This window comes from Callorhinus ursinus, unplaced genomic scaffold (genome assembly GCF_003265705.2).
Source record: "Callorhinus ursinus isolate GAN/ISIS: 27379988/994484 unplaced genomic scaffold, GSC_fseal_2.0 scaffold50, whole genome shotgun sequence".
NCBI classification, from domain to species: Eukaryota; Metazoa; Chordata; class Mammalia; order Carnivora; family Otariidae; genus Callorhinus; species Callorhinus ursinus.
The window spans coordinates 5172269-5190310 of NW_027397112.1; the positions used below are offsets into that span (position 1 = coordinate 5172269).

The window sequence follows — 18042 nt, forward strand, 5'->3', positions numbered from 1 at the left end:
AGGGTTCAGTGCCCACAGCAACCCCACGCTGCCCATTGCACCTGCGCTGCCCTCCCGTGCCCTGCAGGGGCCCGGAGGACAAGCAAGGGCCCCAGACAGCCTTGGAGATGCCTGGTTCCCTCCTGGTTTCGTCATCTTCCTCTCTGGCCACGCTCAGCAGCCCACGGAGGCCGGACGAAGACCACCTCCCCCTTCCCAGGGCTGACCCTGTGAAGAGACGCCCGCCTGGACGTGCACGGCTGCTTCTCGCTCCGCACATATGTCTGGTGGGGGAGAATGGGCGATGTGTGGTGGAAGCTCTGACCATGTTTGAACTCTCGGACCTGCTAATTCCACTCTGAGGAGTAAAGACCCCAGGGAAACCACCCACGAGGCAAGGGGCAGAGAAAAGAATGCGGTCCAAAGATCTAAACAGTGCCAGCACTGAAAAGCACGTAAGGGAAAGAAAGAAACGAGCAACAGCGGGAGGATGGCTAAGTAAATTATTTACACGGCCTCGACAAAACACTACCAAACTATCTTTTAGAGACAAATGCATGTAGGAAAAGGTAATAATCAGGGAATCCAGGGAAAGGGCAGATGAACGTCTATTATTCCCTTTTTGCAACTGCTCTGTAGGTTTGCGAAAAAATGTAATAGAAAGCAGAGGGAAATGGATTAGGCACTATGTGGAATGCTTGGATTAAGCATTACATGGAAATCCAAAATTATATTAAAGTGCTTAAGTTATTTCTAAAATTATTAAAAGTATTGCAAATATGTAAAACTGTATTACATAGAAATATAAAATAACAGGAAAGGGGTTCAAAGGAGGACCAAGTGGTATGTATGCCGGTGGTAAAAACACATGGCGGTGGACCAATGTTAGAAGCGAAGTGTGGGTGGGGCAAAGGGGCTTGATATTCCCTGGTGGGGTTTTTATTTTTCCCGTAAGCATGCTTATAGGAAGTTCATGATGTCAATACATGGATGCGGTTGAACATCCTCTCTCTAACATGCAATGAACGGTGAGGGGGAAAGGGGGGGCAGCTGAACGGTTAATATATAATCAGTGGCTCCCTTGGAGTTCAAAGGCATGAAGAGGGGAGGGGGCAAGTGAGATCCAGCTCAGCTCAGGAAGAACCCGGCCCTCTGTTGCCTCATGAAACTTTAGAGTCAGAGAGCCCCAGGGGCCAAACCCTTCCCAGCTGTGAGCATGACTCGGACGCAAGTGATGGGGCCGCCAAGCGTACTCAGCCCACCGTGGGGGCTTCACAGTGAATATACCTCGGGGTACGGGCAGAAAGGGAATGAAAAGACAGGATCCTAATCTGGACCTCCTCCCACTGGGGCTTGCCCTCCTGGGACAATGAATGCCAAGCTCCAGTTTGACCTGCTCTAAAAGCATGTCGGGCTCCTCGACCCAGAGGAGGAGGCGGGGCCGACACCTGAAACTGCAGCCTCCAGGCACCAATAACACCCTTCCTCACCCCTTCACCAACGCATGGTGGAGGGAGGCAGGAATCCCACTGGACCCAGCTCTTGCGAAGGCAGAATAACAAGCACCTGCAGCCCGAGGCTGCTGTTGGCACTGCTGCGTTGCCTTGGCCTCTGCGGGGAGGACCAGCAGTGAAGCAAAGCATCGGAGCGAGGCTGGGCAGTCACACCTGTCTGGACGCATCCGCTCCGGGGTAGGCAGCACTGAACCCGTCCCCTCACCTGGCGGAAACTCGGTTTCCTCACACACATAACGGGGGAAATCATCCCCTCAGAAGGCATCTCCGGACCCTAATGCGAATAAACAGCCCAGGGCCAGGCAGGTAGGAAATACTGAATAAGAGGTGCCTACAGAAATAAAAGGAAAAGAAGCTGCGTACCTACCCTGCACCCCTGCCCGCACTCACCCAGCTAAGAGAACCCTGGTTTTGTTCCGGGATCAGAGACGCGCGCCCCAATCCGAGTCCTGAGCCCAGTCTCCCAACCTTCCTTGCGGCGGGGCGTGGCCACACAAATCCACCAATAAGAGGTAAGTGCATTTCCGCGCCGAGGGGTGGGCGTGTCCGAGAGAAGATTTGTTTTCCCGGTGGACGTGAATAAATGAGGCCCGTGCACCCTCTCCTCTGTTTTTCCTTCCTTGAAGGCGAATTATGGTGAATGGGACTGAAGCCGCGCTCTTGCAGCCAAGAAGCAACAGGCATGAGGACAAAAGCTACTTGTACTATGGATAGCGGAGCAGAAAAAGAGAAATGGTTTCCTGGAGCCGCCGAGCCAATGAAAGCAATCACTCACCTCTCAGCTTATTATAACGGGAGGAAAATAGCTCCATATATGGTTTGGTTCCCTGTTAGGGTCTTTTCAGTGACTTAGAGCTCAAAGCTTTCCGACCTTATACAGCAGGAAATAAACAAAAAGCAGACGGGAGCAGAAGAGGTGGCAGCATGCTGGGGCTACACAAACACAAGGCAGGCACCGCAGGAAGGGCTGTGGGAGATGGGGGTCCCCCGGCTGCGGCGCTCCAGTGGTACCTATCATCCCAGTGACGTAGCCAGCTTGCTGCAGCACCTCCGCCAACGTGGTCTCGTTGAGCGGCAGACCCCCCACAGAGGTGACCGCAAAGTTGTGCGTGACTCCATTGCGAAGGCCAAGCCGGCCGGTGAGCAGGGAGGCCCGAGAGGGCGAGCAGGTGGAGGAAGCTGCGTGGAAATCCACAAACCTGCACAGAAAGAAAAGGGATTGGGCTCCTTCCATCCACAGACAGCCAAACCAAGAGAAGTTCAATTCCTACCCAGTTCCCAGGACGCCAGTGCTGGGAAAAGCTCAAAGACGACCCCTTGAACGGACAGGTTAGGAAAATGAAGCTCAGCGAGGTAATGCAACTAATTCAGGGTCACACAGCTCATGCAGACTGGTTTGATCTGGTATATTTAGTGGATCTTCTTTATCCGAAAATTCCATATTTCGAATTCATCGACCCACTGAAACCCAACTGTATCTCCAAAATCAATACTCATGGTTTTGAACGGTCACTCATGGACATTCCAAGATGTTCTAAAACTTTGTGTTTCCCCACATGCACATCCCTACCTGAGGTTGACGAAGGTGACCTTGTTTTGGCTCTCATACAGCGAGCAAATGTCCTTTCCACAGTCTACTGAATGCTATAGTTTTTGCATTTTTGTGCTTTCTGTTGGTGATTTTGATGTTTAAAATGGCCCGCACACATAAGGCTGAGGGCTGGCTACTTCAGCCTAATAGAGACGTGATGTGCCTTATGGAGAAAATACAAGTGTTAGATTAGCGTCATTCAGGAATGAGTTACAGGGCTGTTGGCCATGAGCTCAACGTTAATAAATCAAAAACTATATTAAAGAAGATGTTTTTAAACAGAAACACACATAAAACAAGGTTCTGTGCTGATCTGTTGACAAAAACGTAACCAGAGGCTTACAGGAACCGAACTCTATCGATCCGGTAGGAACAAGGGTTCAGTATTCCTTAATTCAGTGTTCTCCGTGACTTTATAGAGTAACTACTGCCAGTAACAAGAACCAGCTATATATATTACACATGACTGGATGCTCAATCTTTTTTTCTGGACACTGTGGAGAAATATAAAAGAAGTCTAGCCATTTTCCTGCCATCAGGAATGTGATTAAACTTCATGTCACTAACATAAATGGGGCAACCGACCTTGTGTGTCTCCTGATAGTATGATACGAAGTTGATCTCATCGAGGATTCTTGTCAAGAACATTTAACCTGAATTTAATCAGACCTCTGGACCTAATTTCCAGGTTATAGGAAATGTAGCTAATAGAAGAACAAATTAAATGACACCACAAGGAAATAATCTAACAAACCATTCTACACATCCTACGACAACTGGTGTAGTTCTTCAAAAAGTCAATATCCGAGGGAAAAATGGGATAGAGGGGGGATATTCTCTACTAAAGAGACAAACCAAATGTAATACATGATCCTTGACTGAATCCCAGTTCAAACATGCTAACAGCACAATTGGGGGCTAATTAGGGAAATTTAATATGGACTGGATATAAGATGACATTGGGTGATCATTGTCCATTTTCTTGATTATGGCCATGTAGAAGAATGTTTTTGTTCTTTTCTTTTTCTTCCAGTTGTATTGGCATATACATTGTATTCACTGAAGGTATACAACATAATGATCTGATACATGTATATATTGGGAAATGATCACCACAATAAGTTTGATGAATGTCTATCACTTCCCATAACTATGATTTTTCTTTCTTGTGATGAGGATTTTAAGATCTCCTCTCTTAGCGACTTCCAAACATACAACACAGTATGGTTAACTAGTCACCATGCTGTGTATCACATGCATAGAGACTACTTATCTCATGATGAGGAGTTTGTACCTTTTGACCCCCTTCATTCATTTCCCCCCCGCACCCCACCCCCACCCCTGGCAACCGCCAATCCATTCTCTGCATCTGTGAGTTTGGTTTTTTTAGATTCCACATTTACATGAGATCATATAATACTTGTCTTTGTCTATCTGATTCCCTTTACCTAGTATACTGTCCACACCCATGTTGTCACACATGGCAGGATTTCCTTCTTTTTTACAGATGAATAATCTTCTGTTGTCTATGTATACCACATTCTTATTACATTAGGAATATTTTGTTATTACATTAAGGAAGTTATTAAAGAACGGTTTTATTCTCAAGAGATACATGCTATGGTGTTTATAATAAAAGAGCATGTCTGCACTCTTCAAATGACTCAGGAAAAACACCACCACCTTATTTACAGATAGTACAAACAAAAGTGGCAAAATGTTAACAATGGTGGAGTATACTGGTGTTTGACTATTCTTTTCACTTTCTTTTATGTTTGAGATTTTTTAACATTAAAGGTTAATAATTAATGTTTAATATTATAAGTTTCAAAAGGATGACAACCCGGAGTCTAGAATGAGCAGGGCAGTGGCAGGATGGGTGGCTGGCCTGAGCGGGAGGGTAGGGAAGGTAGGGAGGGGCAGCTTAAAGTACAGCTCGGCGTGTCGGAACCACGCGTGTCCAGGGTGCCTGGAGCCGGGTGCCCCTGCTAAGCCGTCACCCTGGGCAGAGCGAAGCCCAAGGTCCGGTGGGGTAAGGGACTGGCCCACAGATGCCAGGTCAGCAGAGCCAAGCAGGGCTTGGTGGCTCGCCCCTCCTCTCCGCATCTGACCCATCCTCACCCAGCAGCCGAGGGCAGGCCTTAAAGTGCCCCCTCTGACCACTGCTTAATGAATGAAATGATTGCCTGCTCCGCTCCCTCATGGCCCACCTTTTGGGCTTCTCCTTCCCTCCCCGCCGTGCGCACCAGCACACAGTCTTCGTCCAGGTATGCAAAATGCCCGCTCCTTCCCAAGGTCAGCCTCCCCCTGGCACACTCTCCCGGATCTTCGCAGGGGCTTTCCTCCCCCCCTCGGTTTTCCTGCAAGGGGGCCTCTTCTGTCCTCTAATCAGGCACCCCCGGGGCATACTTGGTAGGACTGACCCCAACTCCAATTATCTGGTATGTCTTTGCGTCCTTTCATTCTGGGCCATCCTCCATCCATGCAAGCTCCCTGTGAGGAGGAAGAGGGCTTGGCCTACGTTGCTCATTGCTTGCTGCTCGCTGCTTATCTCCAGCTCCTAAAACAGGACTCTATAAATACAGGGGGAAGGGAGAGGAGAGGATGGGGGGAGGGGGAGGGGTCTTTCCTTCCCAGCAACTTCATTGAAAATGTAACCAAACCTCAAAATAAGCATTATTGGGAAGTGTGATGGGGGGCAGGGGGGCTCGCTGAGCACATTCACCACAAGTTGTAAAGCTAACGTGCAGGCACGGAGGTTGCAAGCATAAGCATCACGCTGTGAAGCGTCACAATGTCAAGAGATAGGACATCAGGGGACCCACGGGAAAGCAACGGAATGAGGTCACAGAGAGAAGTGCCTGTTTAGACACTCCCTTCCCACACACCGCCGAGCCTGGCTCACCACCTGCCCCCTACATTAGGGCCTCAGGTCTCCGCCATAACCCCACACCTGGACGGTGATGGCCCCCAAACCAACTGAAAGCAGCTCTAGACCAAGACTGGCCACTTGCCCAGGGGAGTCCACCCAGGGCCGTGCTTCCTGGCGGGGGGGGGGGGGGGGGGGGGGGGGGGGGGGGAGGGGCACGGGCTTAGGGCAGCCTGGGGACATTTCCTTGTTTTCTGTGTTCTCCCAGAGGCCAGCCTGGGGCAAGAAAAGGGGGAAATGCATACAAATCCCTGCTTCTCTGAGCACACAATTCTTGCAGAAGACGTGTTTAAAAGGGACTCCACCAGCAGCCTCTCTCCTGCTGGCTGCCAGGTCCAACTGGACTAAAGAAAGCCCCAGGAGTCTGTAATGTTTCCACACCCCTCCAAGACGCCCTGGGGAGCTCCCCGCAGCCTGCTCACAGTGGACAGGGAGGGCCCTGAACACCCTGCCCTTCACACTGACCTTGGCATTTGCAGGGGTGATGGCCCTGGAGGGCAGTCAGGACTGCAACGTGGGTCAGCAACACAGTGGTTTCCTCCTCTCTTGTTCCTTTCCCTTTCTCTCTCTCTCTCTCTTTTAAAGATTTTATTTATTTGTTTGTCAGAGAGAGAGAGAGAGAGAGAGAGCACACAAGCAGGGGGAGTGGGAGAGGGAGAAGCAGACTCTCCACTGAGCAGGGAGCCCGACGCGGGGCTCGATCCCAGGGCCCCAGGATCATGACCTGAGCCGAAGACAGATGTTTAACGAACTGAGCCACCCAGGTGCCCCTTTCTCTCTCAAGCCTAGGGATTATAACGAAAAACTTTTAACCTCTTACAAACTAATGACCAGGTGACCCAGCGATTCCACCACCAGGACTCGGATCCCCCACAAGAAGTGGGATCAGGTACTCAAACATGTACTGCCACGTTCATAGTCACAGCTGCATTATGCCCCATGGCTGAAAGGTGGAGGGGGGCACAGTTGGCTATCTGCGGGCGGGTGGACAGACAAAATGTGGCCCATCCACACGCTGGGATACTATTCAGCCATGAAAGGGAACGAAGAAGCAATGACACCTGCTACAACATGGACGAACCCTGAAAACATGAGTTTAAGAAGCCCATCACAAAAGGCCGTATATTGTACAGTTCCCTTTATATGAAATGCCCCAAGTCAGTAAATCCACAGAGATGGAAAACAGAGGCTGGAGGGAGGAGGGGCTTCGTGGGTATGGGGTTTCCTTTTAGGATGATGAAAATATTTTGAAACTGGATAGGGATAGTAGTTGTAAATATCACTGAGTCGTTCACTTTATTTTTTTAAAGATTTTTATTTACTTATTTGAGAGAGAGAATGAGGTAGAGAGAGAGCACGAGAGGGAAGAGGGTCAGAGGGAGAAGCAGACTCCCCGCTGAGCAGGGAGCCCGAGGCGGGACTCGATCCCGGGGCGGGACTCGATCCCGGGACTCCAGGACCATGACCTGAGCCGAAGGCAGTTGCTTAACCAACTGAGCCACCCAGGCGCCCGAGTCGTTCACTTTAAAATGGTTAATTGGGGGGCGCCTGGGCGGCTCAGTCAGTTGAGCGTTTGCCTTCGGCTCAGGTCATGATCCCAGGGTCCTGGGTTCGAGCCCTACATCGGGCTCCCTGCTCAGCAGGGAGTCTGCTTCTCTCTGCCCTTTCCCCCGCTTGTGCTCTCTCTCTCTCTCTCTCTCTCAAATAAATAAATAAAATCTTTAAAAAAAATAAACTGGTTAATTTTATGTCATGAGAATTTCACTTCAATTAAAAAAACAATCCAAATCTTACAGACAAAGAGGAAAATGCCAGATTCTGGCTGAACAGACCCACGAAGCTAGGTGTCAGGTCTGCAGTTCTTCAGAGGGGAAAATACTCATTTATAACCCAGGTGGTGATCTGTCATTTCATTCAATTTAGTCCCAAACTAATGATAAAGCAGCAAGCAGGGGCAGATCTGTGACAGATGCTGAGGAAGGACAGAAACAGTCCCCGTCCTCAGTGACCTTACAGTCTAGTTTCTGAACAAAAGCCTTACAGGTCATTTCTACTTTCCTAGGAATGGCTACACCCACTTACTTAGCACTAACTTTGGGCACGGCCCTTTACGAGGGGGAACGCATTTAACACGGCAGCCCCAGGATGCGCTGTTGTAAGCACTGCCGGTATAGATGGGGAGACTGAGGCAGCCGGACCCACAGCTGGACACGGTACAATGCCTTGTTCCCCAGGCATTCTGCTCCGCGCCGGCCCCCAGCCTTACACGGCACAGCTAGGTTTCCACGGGCAGTCTTTAAACTCAGGCCCATCCAATTCCAAATCCCCTGTGTGTGCCACGTAACCACACTGCCTCCATTAAGAAGTCCAGAGCGTGTCTGGAAAGCCGAAGCGAAGGGGCCGGGAGTGCCCACTCCACGGGCCTGACTTCGGAGGACACCCACCCCGAGAGACAGAGCGAGGTTTTTAAGCAGAGAAGAAACGTGCCCAGTCCCTCAGACTCAGGGGAAGGGAGGCAGAACAGGGCGGTGGCCCAAGAAGAAATTTCAAGGCCTCACCCAAAGACTGGTGTGGGCCACACACACACGCACACGTGCGTGCACAGGCACACACATCTCCAAATGCAGCTGGCTGTGAAATGAGAGAATTGCTAACTGGGCATCAGAAAAGCTCCTTGAAATAACAGGACAAAACACTGATACGATCAATCCAGATTTGGCCCCGGAGCCTCCAAACCTGAAAACCTTTAAGAGAAAAACCAGACACCTGAACATCTGGCCTCCGTGGAGTCCTGCCTGAAAACAAGAGACCACACCCACCAGCTTTGACATCTCTTGAGCAAGCCATGCTTCTGGGAATTCATGTTTCCAGAAAGACGAGTTCTGCACTGGGCTTCCTCGGCTCCAGACATCCTCAGCCCACACCAGCGGGTTCCCCACAGCCTCCCCTCCACAGAACTCACCCCGAAGATGGCTACACAGGTGCTGAGTGAGGCCTTTCTGCAGGCCTCAGGGAGCCCAGGGGCTCTGGCTTCCCACCCTCCCACCCAACATTCCTTCCTGACCCTCAGTCCCCTGGGGCTGGAAGACGCATTCCGGCTTTCCCTGCCCCAATCCCTATGCGCCCATTTCCCAGGCACGGGCTTCTCCAAAGCACCCCTACCTGCCAGACATCCTGGGGCCCCAAGGGTCCTGAATGGCGCAGGCAGCCAGCAACTCCCACTCCTCAAATTCCAAGCCAAGTTCCACCTTGCAGATCACACTGTTGCTCCCAAGACAGACACTCATCTCCGCCAGGCCTTTTCTGTTCTCTTCCTCCCAAGATTGAAGCTCGTGACCCTCCCAGCCCCACTTCTAAATATCCGTCCCTTGTAATAATTCTTATCGCTCACAGCTCCTGCGTATCAAGCACTTACTACAACCCAGGCACTTTACATCCATAGCAGGTGTGAGCTTCTGTTAACCCTGGATTCACCCGTTCTGTAAGCTCTGTGCAGGCCGGCCCAGGCTTGTTGGTGCCATCTATTTACTACAACAGAACCAGCTGCACAATTTGCAGGACCCTGTGCAAAAGAAAACAAGGGAGCCCTTGCTCAGAATTTACTAAGCACTTCAAGATGGCAATGACGGAGCTTTAAACCAAGGGCAGGGCCCTCCTAAAGCACGGGGCCGTGTGTGCCTGCACGGGGCCGTGTGTGCCTGCACAGGGCACACGCCCATAGAGCCGGCCCTGCCCAGCCACATCAGTTAGGTCTAGGACCCCAGTCGTCGCTCCCATGTGGTACGTGTTGTGTCCTCTGCCAGCCTCTGCAAGTTTAGCTGGTTCTGCACACCCGCTCCTCCCCTTCCAGTCTTCCCTATGTCAGGAAATAGTACCGCCTCTCACTCGGCTACTCAGTCCAAAGGAGTCATCTTGATTCCTCTCTTTCCCTCCCCCTCCACAGCCAAACTATTAGCACGCTCCTGAGAAGACTCCACTTTCAAATATCCAGAATCTATCCATTTCTCTCCATCTACCTGCTAACATCCTAGTCCAAGCGACTATCATCTTGCACCCAGACTACCACCGTAGTCCATATTATAGTCTCCCCAGGGCCGCCATGTTGTATAACCCCAGGGGATGCCATTCACGCTGTTGTCCGGAGTTGAGCAGTGCACCATCTGTCCAGCTGTATATGGCCACCCTGCTCCCCACTTCCATTCCTGCTCCCAATTCCCCCTCCCTCCCACCCCCATTTGCCATGGGGCAGCCAAAGTAATCTCAAAAACTGCTTTTCAGCTAACATTCATTTCTGGCTGGAAGCCCTCTCATGGGTTCTCACCACAATCTAAGTAATTCCCAAGTCATTATGGTGGCCACCAGGCCCTCCATCATTGCTGCCCAGCTCGGGCACTGGAGCCCACAGAAAGGGCCAAATGGGCCACAGGCTTTCCAAGATCGGGTTCCTCTCAGTCCCAGGAACAGCCAGATGGGGCCCCAGGCAACTGGAGGCCCAGGGCAGTCTTAGCCCAGCCGGGTGTGTGCTCTGCCCAATTCCAGGGAAAAGCAGTCCTCTGAGAGCACAACGCAGAGATAGCCCTTGGGGTCGGGCGCCCAGCTGGTCACCTCCAACCCCGGGGAGCCTCAGTGGAGATCAGCCAGCCGCAGCAGAGCTTGCTGGGGGAGCTACGGGGAGGAACGCACGGCCCTTTCCAGTGGACTGCTCACACTTTAGTAGAAGTGTTAGGACATGTGGATTAAAAAGACAAAGCCCCATAAGAGAAATACAAAGCAAGCACTGTGGGAGGCAGAGTGATAGGAAGGGTAAACATGTGGACAAACGAGGGTGTGTTAAATCCCAGCCTCCACTCGCTCCAGTGTGAGACTAGACAGGTAACTTCATGTTGGCCTCAGTATCTTCCTCTGCAAAATGGGCATAACCCCACCTGCTTCACCAGCTTATTTGAGGGATTCGGTGGGATGATGTGCGCAAAGCACCTAGCAGAGCTCCAGGTAGAGAGCAGGCTTTTAAAAACTCACAGTAGTCAAGGTAATTGGTGCCATGACTCGCTACATGGGGGAAGCGAGAACATTCCAGGTATGCAGGAGAGCAATGCCCTGGGCACCAATGGGTGGGACTCGGGGGAGGTGTGGCCCTTGGCTCCTGCTCACACTCCCCAGGCATCACCGTCCCTGCCACACGCATGTCACACGTCACCCCGGCCTCAGTGCGCACAGCACCAAGCTCAGCGTCCTCCCTCTAAGACCCCCGTGTCTACCTCCCTCCCGGTAAACCTGGCTGGGACTGAGACAACATCTTCAAGTCCTTCTTTGCCACTTCCCACCTCCTTCAGCTCCTCCCACTCCCAACAATGCCACCCAGGATGTATATAGCCGTTGTCCCTCGCCCAGATCACTTCAGTGACCCTCCAAGATGCCAGGCTCACTCGCCCCAGCCCATGCTAGCAAGCAGACCAGTAGCGGGTCATGCTAACCCTGGACCCCAAGTCTTCAGTGACTTCCTTCTGCGTGGCCTCAATAACCCAACAGGCTCTGGCTCAACCTACCTCTTCAACCTTCTGAGTCCCTGCTACCTGACGTGGGCGGAACTGTGTCCCCCCAAAAGATAGGTTGAAGTTCTAACCCCCGTCCCTCAGAATGTGACCTTGTTGGGAAATAGGGTCACTGGGGATGTGAGCGGTTAAGGTGAGGTCATGCCTGGTTAGGGCGAGTCCTTCACCTCCTAGGACTGGTACCCCGATAAGAAGAGGAGAGAGACAGCGAGGAGCACGCCACAAGAAGATACAGAGATGCACAGAGGGAAGGTGCGGGATGGACACCGCCATGAGCTGAGGAATGCCTGGGGCTACCAGAAACTGGAAGAGGCAAGGAAGGAAAATATCCTAGAGGAAACACGGCTCTGCCAACATCTTCATTTTTCGCTTCTGCGGCTGTTATAGGATAGGAGCCCAGAATGTCACAGTGAACAACATCAAACCCTGCCCTCAAGTCGCCCGAAGTTCAGTAAGGGAGGTGGACAATCCCAGCGTGTGAGAGAGCTCCAAGAACAGTAAGCACAGGGTGTTCTGGAAGCATGCAAGGTGTGCATACATGCGTGTTGAGGAAACAAGCACTTCTCAAAAGAAGCTACACGTAAGCTGAGACCTAAAGTATAAATAGGCGTTAACTTTATGTTTGTCTTATCATAATAAAAATAGCTGCCATTTATTAAGGGACTACCACCCCGATCGTATTGCATGTACGATTTCAAATGCCTAGGATTCCCATTTTACAGATAAGGGAGGTGAGGCAGAGAGAGTTTAAGCAGCTTTCCCAAGACCACGCAGCTGGTATGGGTGCAGATGCACCTTACTCTGTCCAGTCACTGTGCCGTAGGCAAGACCGTACAACCCTATATTTGGGAAACGACAGAATTAGAACTTGAACCCAGGCCTGCCCAACCAAAATCCCATGCTCTTTTTACTCCCTTTACACCTGAGAGAAGGCTGGCTGGAACTGGGCCAATCCAGAGGTCGGTGAGATAAATCCAGAGGAAACTACCTAAGGTAGGTGACTAGTCTTGGGCTAGGGAGGTCCTGAGACTCACCTCTGGTGGTGTCAGCCCCAAGAGCCTGACTCACATCCACACAAACCATGTGAGCCTAAGAGAGACACCGGAATGCCTGTCTCCAAACTAGCTCCAGGGATGAGGGCAGGAACCACAGTGTCAGAGGGATCAACAAGTTTCCTTCCTGGGCATGAATTACAGGGGAAATCAGAATCCAAAGTTTGCCTTGGTAAGCATGGAGTTAATTAATGCTAAGAGAATTCTAATGGATCACAGAAAAATCCTTCAGTTTGCTAAACTTAGGGAAATTCCGTCCTCTGTGGACCACGCATTGTCAGTGGGTCTGGGCTGCACAAAGGCTGTTGACCACAATTTTCTTCCCTGGCACTCGGAACTGAAAGCCCTAAACTCTATATGGTGGTATTTGCAGGTGGGGGCTTTGAGAGGTAATTGGTTTTGGTTGTGTTCACAAGGGTAGAGTCCCTATGATAGGATTAGTGTTTATATAAGGGGAAGAGACCAGACATCTCTCTCTCCCCCCTCCATGTGACACACAGGGAGAAGGGGGCCATCTGCAGCCAGGAAGAGGGTCCTCAGCAGAACCCAACCACGCTAGCAACCTGATCTTGGACTTCCTAGCCTCCAGAACAGTGAAAAATAATTCCCATTGTTTAAGCCACCCCTTCTATTGTATAGTAGCCCCAGGGGACCAGTACACATGGGCAGAGCCCAAAACGCATTGCCTAGATGTTGTCCCTGCTTGCCTGTCTTTCACGACCATCCTGGGGACAGGCTCTCCGTGAACACACACATCATCTCCCTCGTGGGAACAGCTTTCATGCATTTCTACGGCATGTGGAACTTCAAGTTCCTCCCCAGACTGTGGGTTCTGTGAGGACAGGGTCGGAGTTGCAAGAGCAGCTCCAAGCAGTGTGCCTTGGTGACATGGAGCCACTCCAGCAAAATCTGGTGGGCGAGGAAACAAAACTTGAAGAGCTCATTTGGTTGGAAAACATACATTCGTCTGTTTTGCCCAAAATCGCTCAAGCTGATGCTCTTGAGGGTTCACTTCTTTCCCCACCTGTGTGAAAGTTCACATAGCTTAATGCTCAGAAACAATCTTCTCTCCCTTATTTCCAAGTCTCTGGGGAGCCCTGACTGTACCCTCACCACACCGCCCCCCAACAAAACCCTCACAACAAACACCCCATGCGGCCCAGTGAACTGACCTGCCCGTCACCTTTCCTCTCTCCCAGCCTCTGTCTCTGTTCGGCTGAGACTAATTAATAAGTGATAAAATGGTCTTGCTATTTGGAAAGCTCCTTTTGTTTTCTCCCAAATCTATCTGGGCAGGCTCAGGCCAGTTCACCAACAGGGGTCCTAATTAAAGTCTGAAAATACATTGTAAAGGCAAGCTAGAAGTAGAGAGCCAGACATTACAGCAGCCTGTTCAGAGGAAAATCAACGCAAATTAAGCCACAGCCAGACAGAAACCAAAGCAACTTGCCATCACATAAATTATGTGTATTAGAATCAGAAAACCTTGGTGCTGGAAACGCTGCCCCGGAAGGCCCTGGAGAGACATAACATTGTGAAGTTGAGCATGTCCAGCCTTCATTTATGAGGAATTTAAAATAGATGATAGGCTCTTCTGTGGTCACTCTCTCAATTGCTGTGTACCTGGAATAAGGGCTATCTTTGTTCCATTCATAATAGAAAGTCTTGGAGGCGGAAATAGGTTTCAAAAATTATTTGCTGTGGCCTTTGTGTGTAGAGGGATGGGAGCGGGAGGTGAGGACTGGAGAAACACGTTAGTAGGACTCACCAACACAGCTTGGCCTCCATGTTGCCTTCTGTTAAATGGGAAGACCGCCAAGTCGGCACTCAGAAAGTTGTCAGGTGGGGTCACTGAGGTAACCGATACGCAGGCCCTTTGCAAACTACACACAAATGTGGCAGCGAAGAGTAAACCTGGTGTGTTCTACTCATCATCCATCCATCTGTCCATCCATCCATCTGTCCATCCATCCATCCGTCCATCCATCCATCCATCCATCCACTCATACTCTTGTTCTATTAAAAAAAAAAAGATTCCTGGCAGCTGAGCTGGGTATGATCCTTGGCAATTTCCCCCTTTCCAACATTCTCGTTGCGGATATGAGTACATTCACGCTCAAGGAAGGACACACACAAGGCACATGACAAGACGTGTGCCCCCCCCCACACACACACACACCGGCATCTCGGCGCCTCTTAGATTGGACACTTCCCCGCTGCCACAACCCTGAGCCATGCCATCCTGGAGATTCCTGCAATCTGCCCCCTGCCCTCGCAGCCGCCAGTGTGGGCCACCCCTGGTAAGCTGGAGTGATCCATCTCAAATGCAGGCCGATGCCTTCAGCCCTCAGGGCCCCCACTGCCTCCAGGACCAAGTCCAAACACTCTTGAGCGTGCACACGAGACCCTTCACCAGGGGCCTCGTCCATTGGTCCAGCCTCACATTCCCTGTCCCAGCCACACTCAACCCCTGGGAATGGCTGCCCTGGGAGAGCAAGGGCTTCTCGTTGTTTGGATCAGGGGTGTATTCCCAGCACCTAGGACAGTGCCTGTGGGAGCCTCCAGGAATATGTGTCCGGTGAAAGGGCACCTTTCATTTCTGGGTCTTTGCTCCTGTTCTTCCCTCTGCCTACAACACGCTTTCCTCCCCCTTCATCTGGCTAATTCCTACTCATTGTTAAGGTCTCAACAGTGAGGTCCTTTATCCAGTACCTCTTGGCTTCCCTCTGGAGAAACAGTCTCTCTCTTCCTGCGGCCCCACAGGACTGTCTTTACCATGCTTCTGCTCTGGGTGGGTTCTATCATCCGAAAGGCAAGAAGCCCAGCATGGACCTCTCTCATTCTTGACTGTGACCAATGTATAAATAACATGCTCATTCTATCCCAGAGGATCCAAATTCAGTTCCATCCAATCCAGGTTATTAAAGCCCTGGGGCAAGGGGCAAGAGGTACAGGGTTTCCTGCTCATACAGCACATTTCCATTCTGCACACTAAAGGCTGCTTTTCTTGGGGTGTCTGGGTGGCACAGTCGGTTGGGTGACTGATCTCAGTTTCAGCTTAGCTCATGATCTCAGGGTTGTGATCTTGGGGTCATAGGATCAAGCCCCACGTCAGGCTCCGCGCTCAGCTTGGAGTCTGCTTGAGATTCTCTCTCTCTCTCTCTCCTTCTGCCCCTCTCTCTGTACTCTCTCAAATGAATAAATAAATCTTTAAAAATAAACACATACAAATAAAAGCTGCTTTTCTTGGCTTCTTCACCACCTGGCTGGAAGCCTCTTAGGGCACAGCTGGCTGGGGTCTTCTAGCATTTGTCCTATGATGGGCTCTTAGCAGAGATTCCTTGCCAAATGCCTATAGTTGGGAGACTTGAAAGAAGAATGAATGACAGCCGCTGGACAGGAATTTTGAACTTGCAGTTGTGAAGCAGGCTGGTACCAAGGCCTCACCAGCTAATATTTCAGTTCCTTTTCTCGAAGATTGGCTGTTATCTGGACGATTGTGTTCCTGTAGGTCCCCGTCTAATTAAACAGAACCACGAGACTAAACCCTGCAGAACCTTTTGTGTAGGCTTCACCTTGGCCCAGCTGGTAGGTGGGCATTGCATGATTTTATGTCCGTTGGACCTACTACCCAAGGGCAAAGATGTAAAATCACCTGTCCCGTGACGCTGAGCAAATTTCTCGAAGTTAGCAGTGAAGGTCACAGAATAAGAGGCCTTTTCCCTCAACCCTCAGTCTGAATCACTACAGGGGGAGGCACGGAGATAAAGCTGGAAGGGGATTATGTGGTGGGGACGGAATCTTTCTCTTACGAATACAAGTCTCACTCGGAACGTTCCTTCTACCCTAGCTCTCAGGAAGACCTCATTACAATGCCCTGCCGCTGTGAGTGCCAGCCTGGCTCCCAGCTTCCTTGGGATCGCTGCGAAACCTTTCGGAAGGCAGCAGGACAGCCGAGAAAACTCTGAGAGCTAACAGGATGGAAGCGTGTTTGCAGAAAGCCAATGCTGAGAACAGAAATCACACAAGGTGTTTGATTGAATTGACAGATCAATTCATTCCTTCCCCGAGGCCCTCTTTCTTTCTTTTTTTTTTTGTAAACTAAGGTTGTTTTCCATATCAGAGACCTTCTGTTGTTTTTTTTTTTTTTTAAGATTTTTATTTATTTATTTGACAGAGAGAGAGAGAGAGAGAGAGACAAGGAGAGAGGGAACACAAGCAAGGGCAGTGGGAGAGGGAGAAGCAGGCTCCCCGCGGAGCAGGGAGCCCGATGCGGGGCTCGATCCCAGGACCCTGGGATCATGACCTGAGCCGAAGGCAGACGCTCAACGAATGAGCCACCCAGGCGCCCCTGCCGAGGCCCTCTTTCTAGAAACAGACTCAAGCCCCTGGAAGCCTCTGACCTTCCAGTGGTGAATACTGATCTTTGGTTCCTGGCTAAGTCACAGCCTGTACTCAGCAGCGGCATTGACTTGATTCAGATTAGACCGGGGGCCCAGAAGGGCTGAAGCCGGGTGGAAGGAAATCAAGGTGCAAAGGTAACCTACTTCCAAGTCGATCCGCACAAGTGAATGTGCTTACGGTGTTCGGTCAACCTCACTTCTGAGTCAGCCGGGGAGACCCTCTAAGTGACCGGCCAGGATCTGGGCTTGGCTCGCTGGGCTCACTTCCCCCAAGAGAACTACAGGTCATGACCACTCAGGTGCTCAAACCCCAGTTTGGACACCCTAAGCCGCTGCTAGAATCCAGTCACCGGCCAGGAGTCACCGCTCACTCCCAGAATTGCCAGGAAGTAGTTGCTGGTTCATCACAAGTTGAAAGCAATACTGGCCCTCTCTGGTGTGTGGCTGACAAGCTAGTGTGGTATTATCAGGGTTATTCCCTGGGTTCTCATAATGATTTAAATGATGCAACTATTTTCAGAGTTAACTCTCTTCCAGAAGAGCTGGAAGAGATGCCAATGAAATACTATTTTTCCCCTCTCTCTTTTAAAGTGTGAGCGATTCCCTCCTCTAGCCCACATGGTGATGCAAGTTGCCTTGGGTTCCCTTTTTCCAGTTGCTTGAAACGTTTTGAGTTTAAGCTCATTACTAAGTCCGTGGCCTTTTTACCTGAATGCCCAACATTTTGATTTTCCTTGGGTTATCTTATCGTTTTTAAACTTTCAATTGTTCAACAGCACCACTCAGCTCAGATTTGCACCAGACAGTGACAAAACGCCCAGCCCACCAGGTCAAGGGCAAAAGGCGCGTGGTCTGCTGAACCTACTGACAGGTGCAAGGGGCCCAGCTGCCTCGAAGTGCACAGGTGGGCTGTCACTAAACGCTCGGGAGCCCTGAACAGCAATGCCTTCCGTTAAAGAGACTTTCGCTGCTTTCCAGCGACTTTCGTTTTTTTCACAAATAAATTGTTTACCATTATTTTT

The 18042-nt window shown here is 50.7% G+C and overlaps 1 protein-coding gene across 4 annotated transcripts in view; it reads right to left on the reverse strand.

The window, feature by feature from the left end:
• Positions 1–18042, reverse strand: part of ARSG (arylsulfatase G) — a 102235-nt gene that overhangs the window by 41378 nt on the left and 42815 nt on the right. For all 4 annotated transcript variants that reach the window (XR_003211776.2, XM_025889996.2, XM_025889997.2 and 1 more), the window contains one exon: positions 2505–2692. Coding sequence is in view for 3 of the 4 variants with exons in the window: in XM_025889996.2 (XP_025745781.1) it covers positions 2505–2692 (188 nt within the window). In the remaining variant the exon portion in view is untranslated. The remainder of the gene's footprint in view (positions 1–2504; positions 2693–18042) is intronic.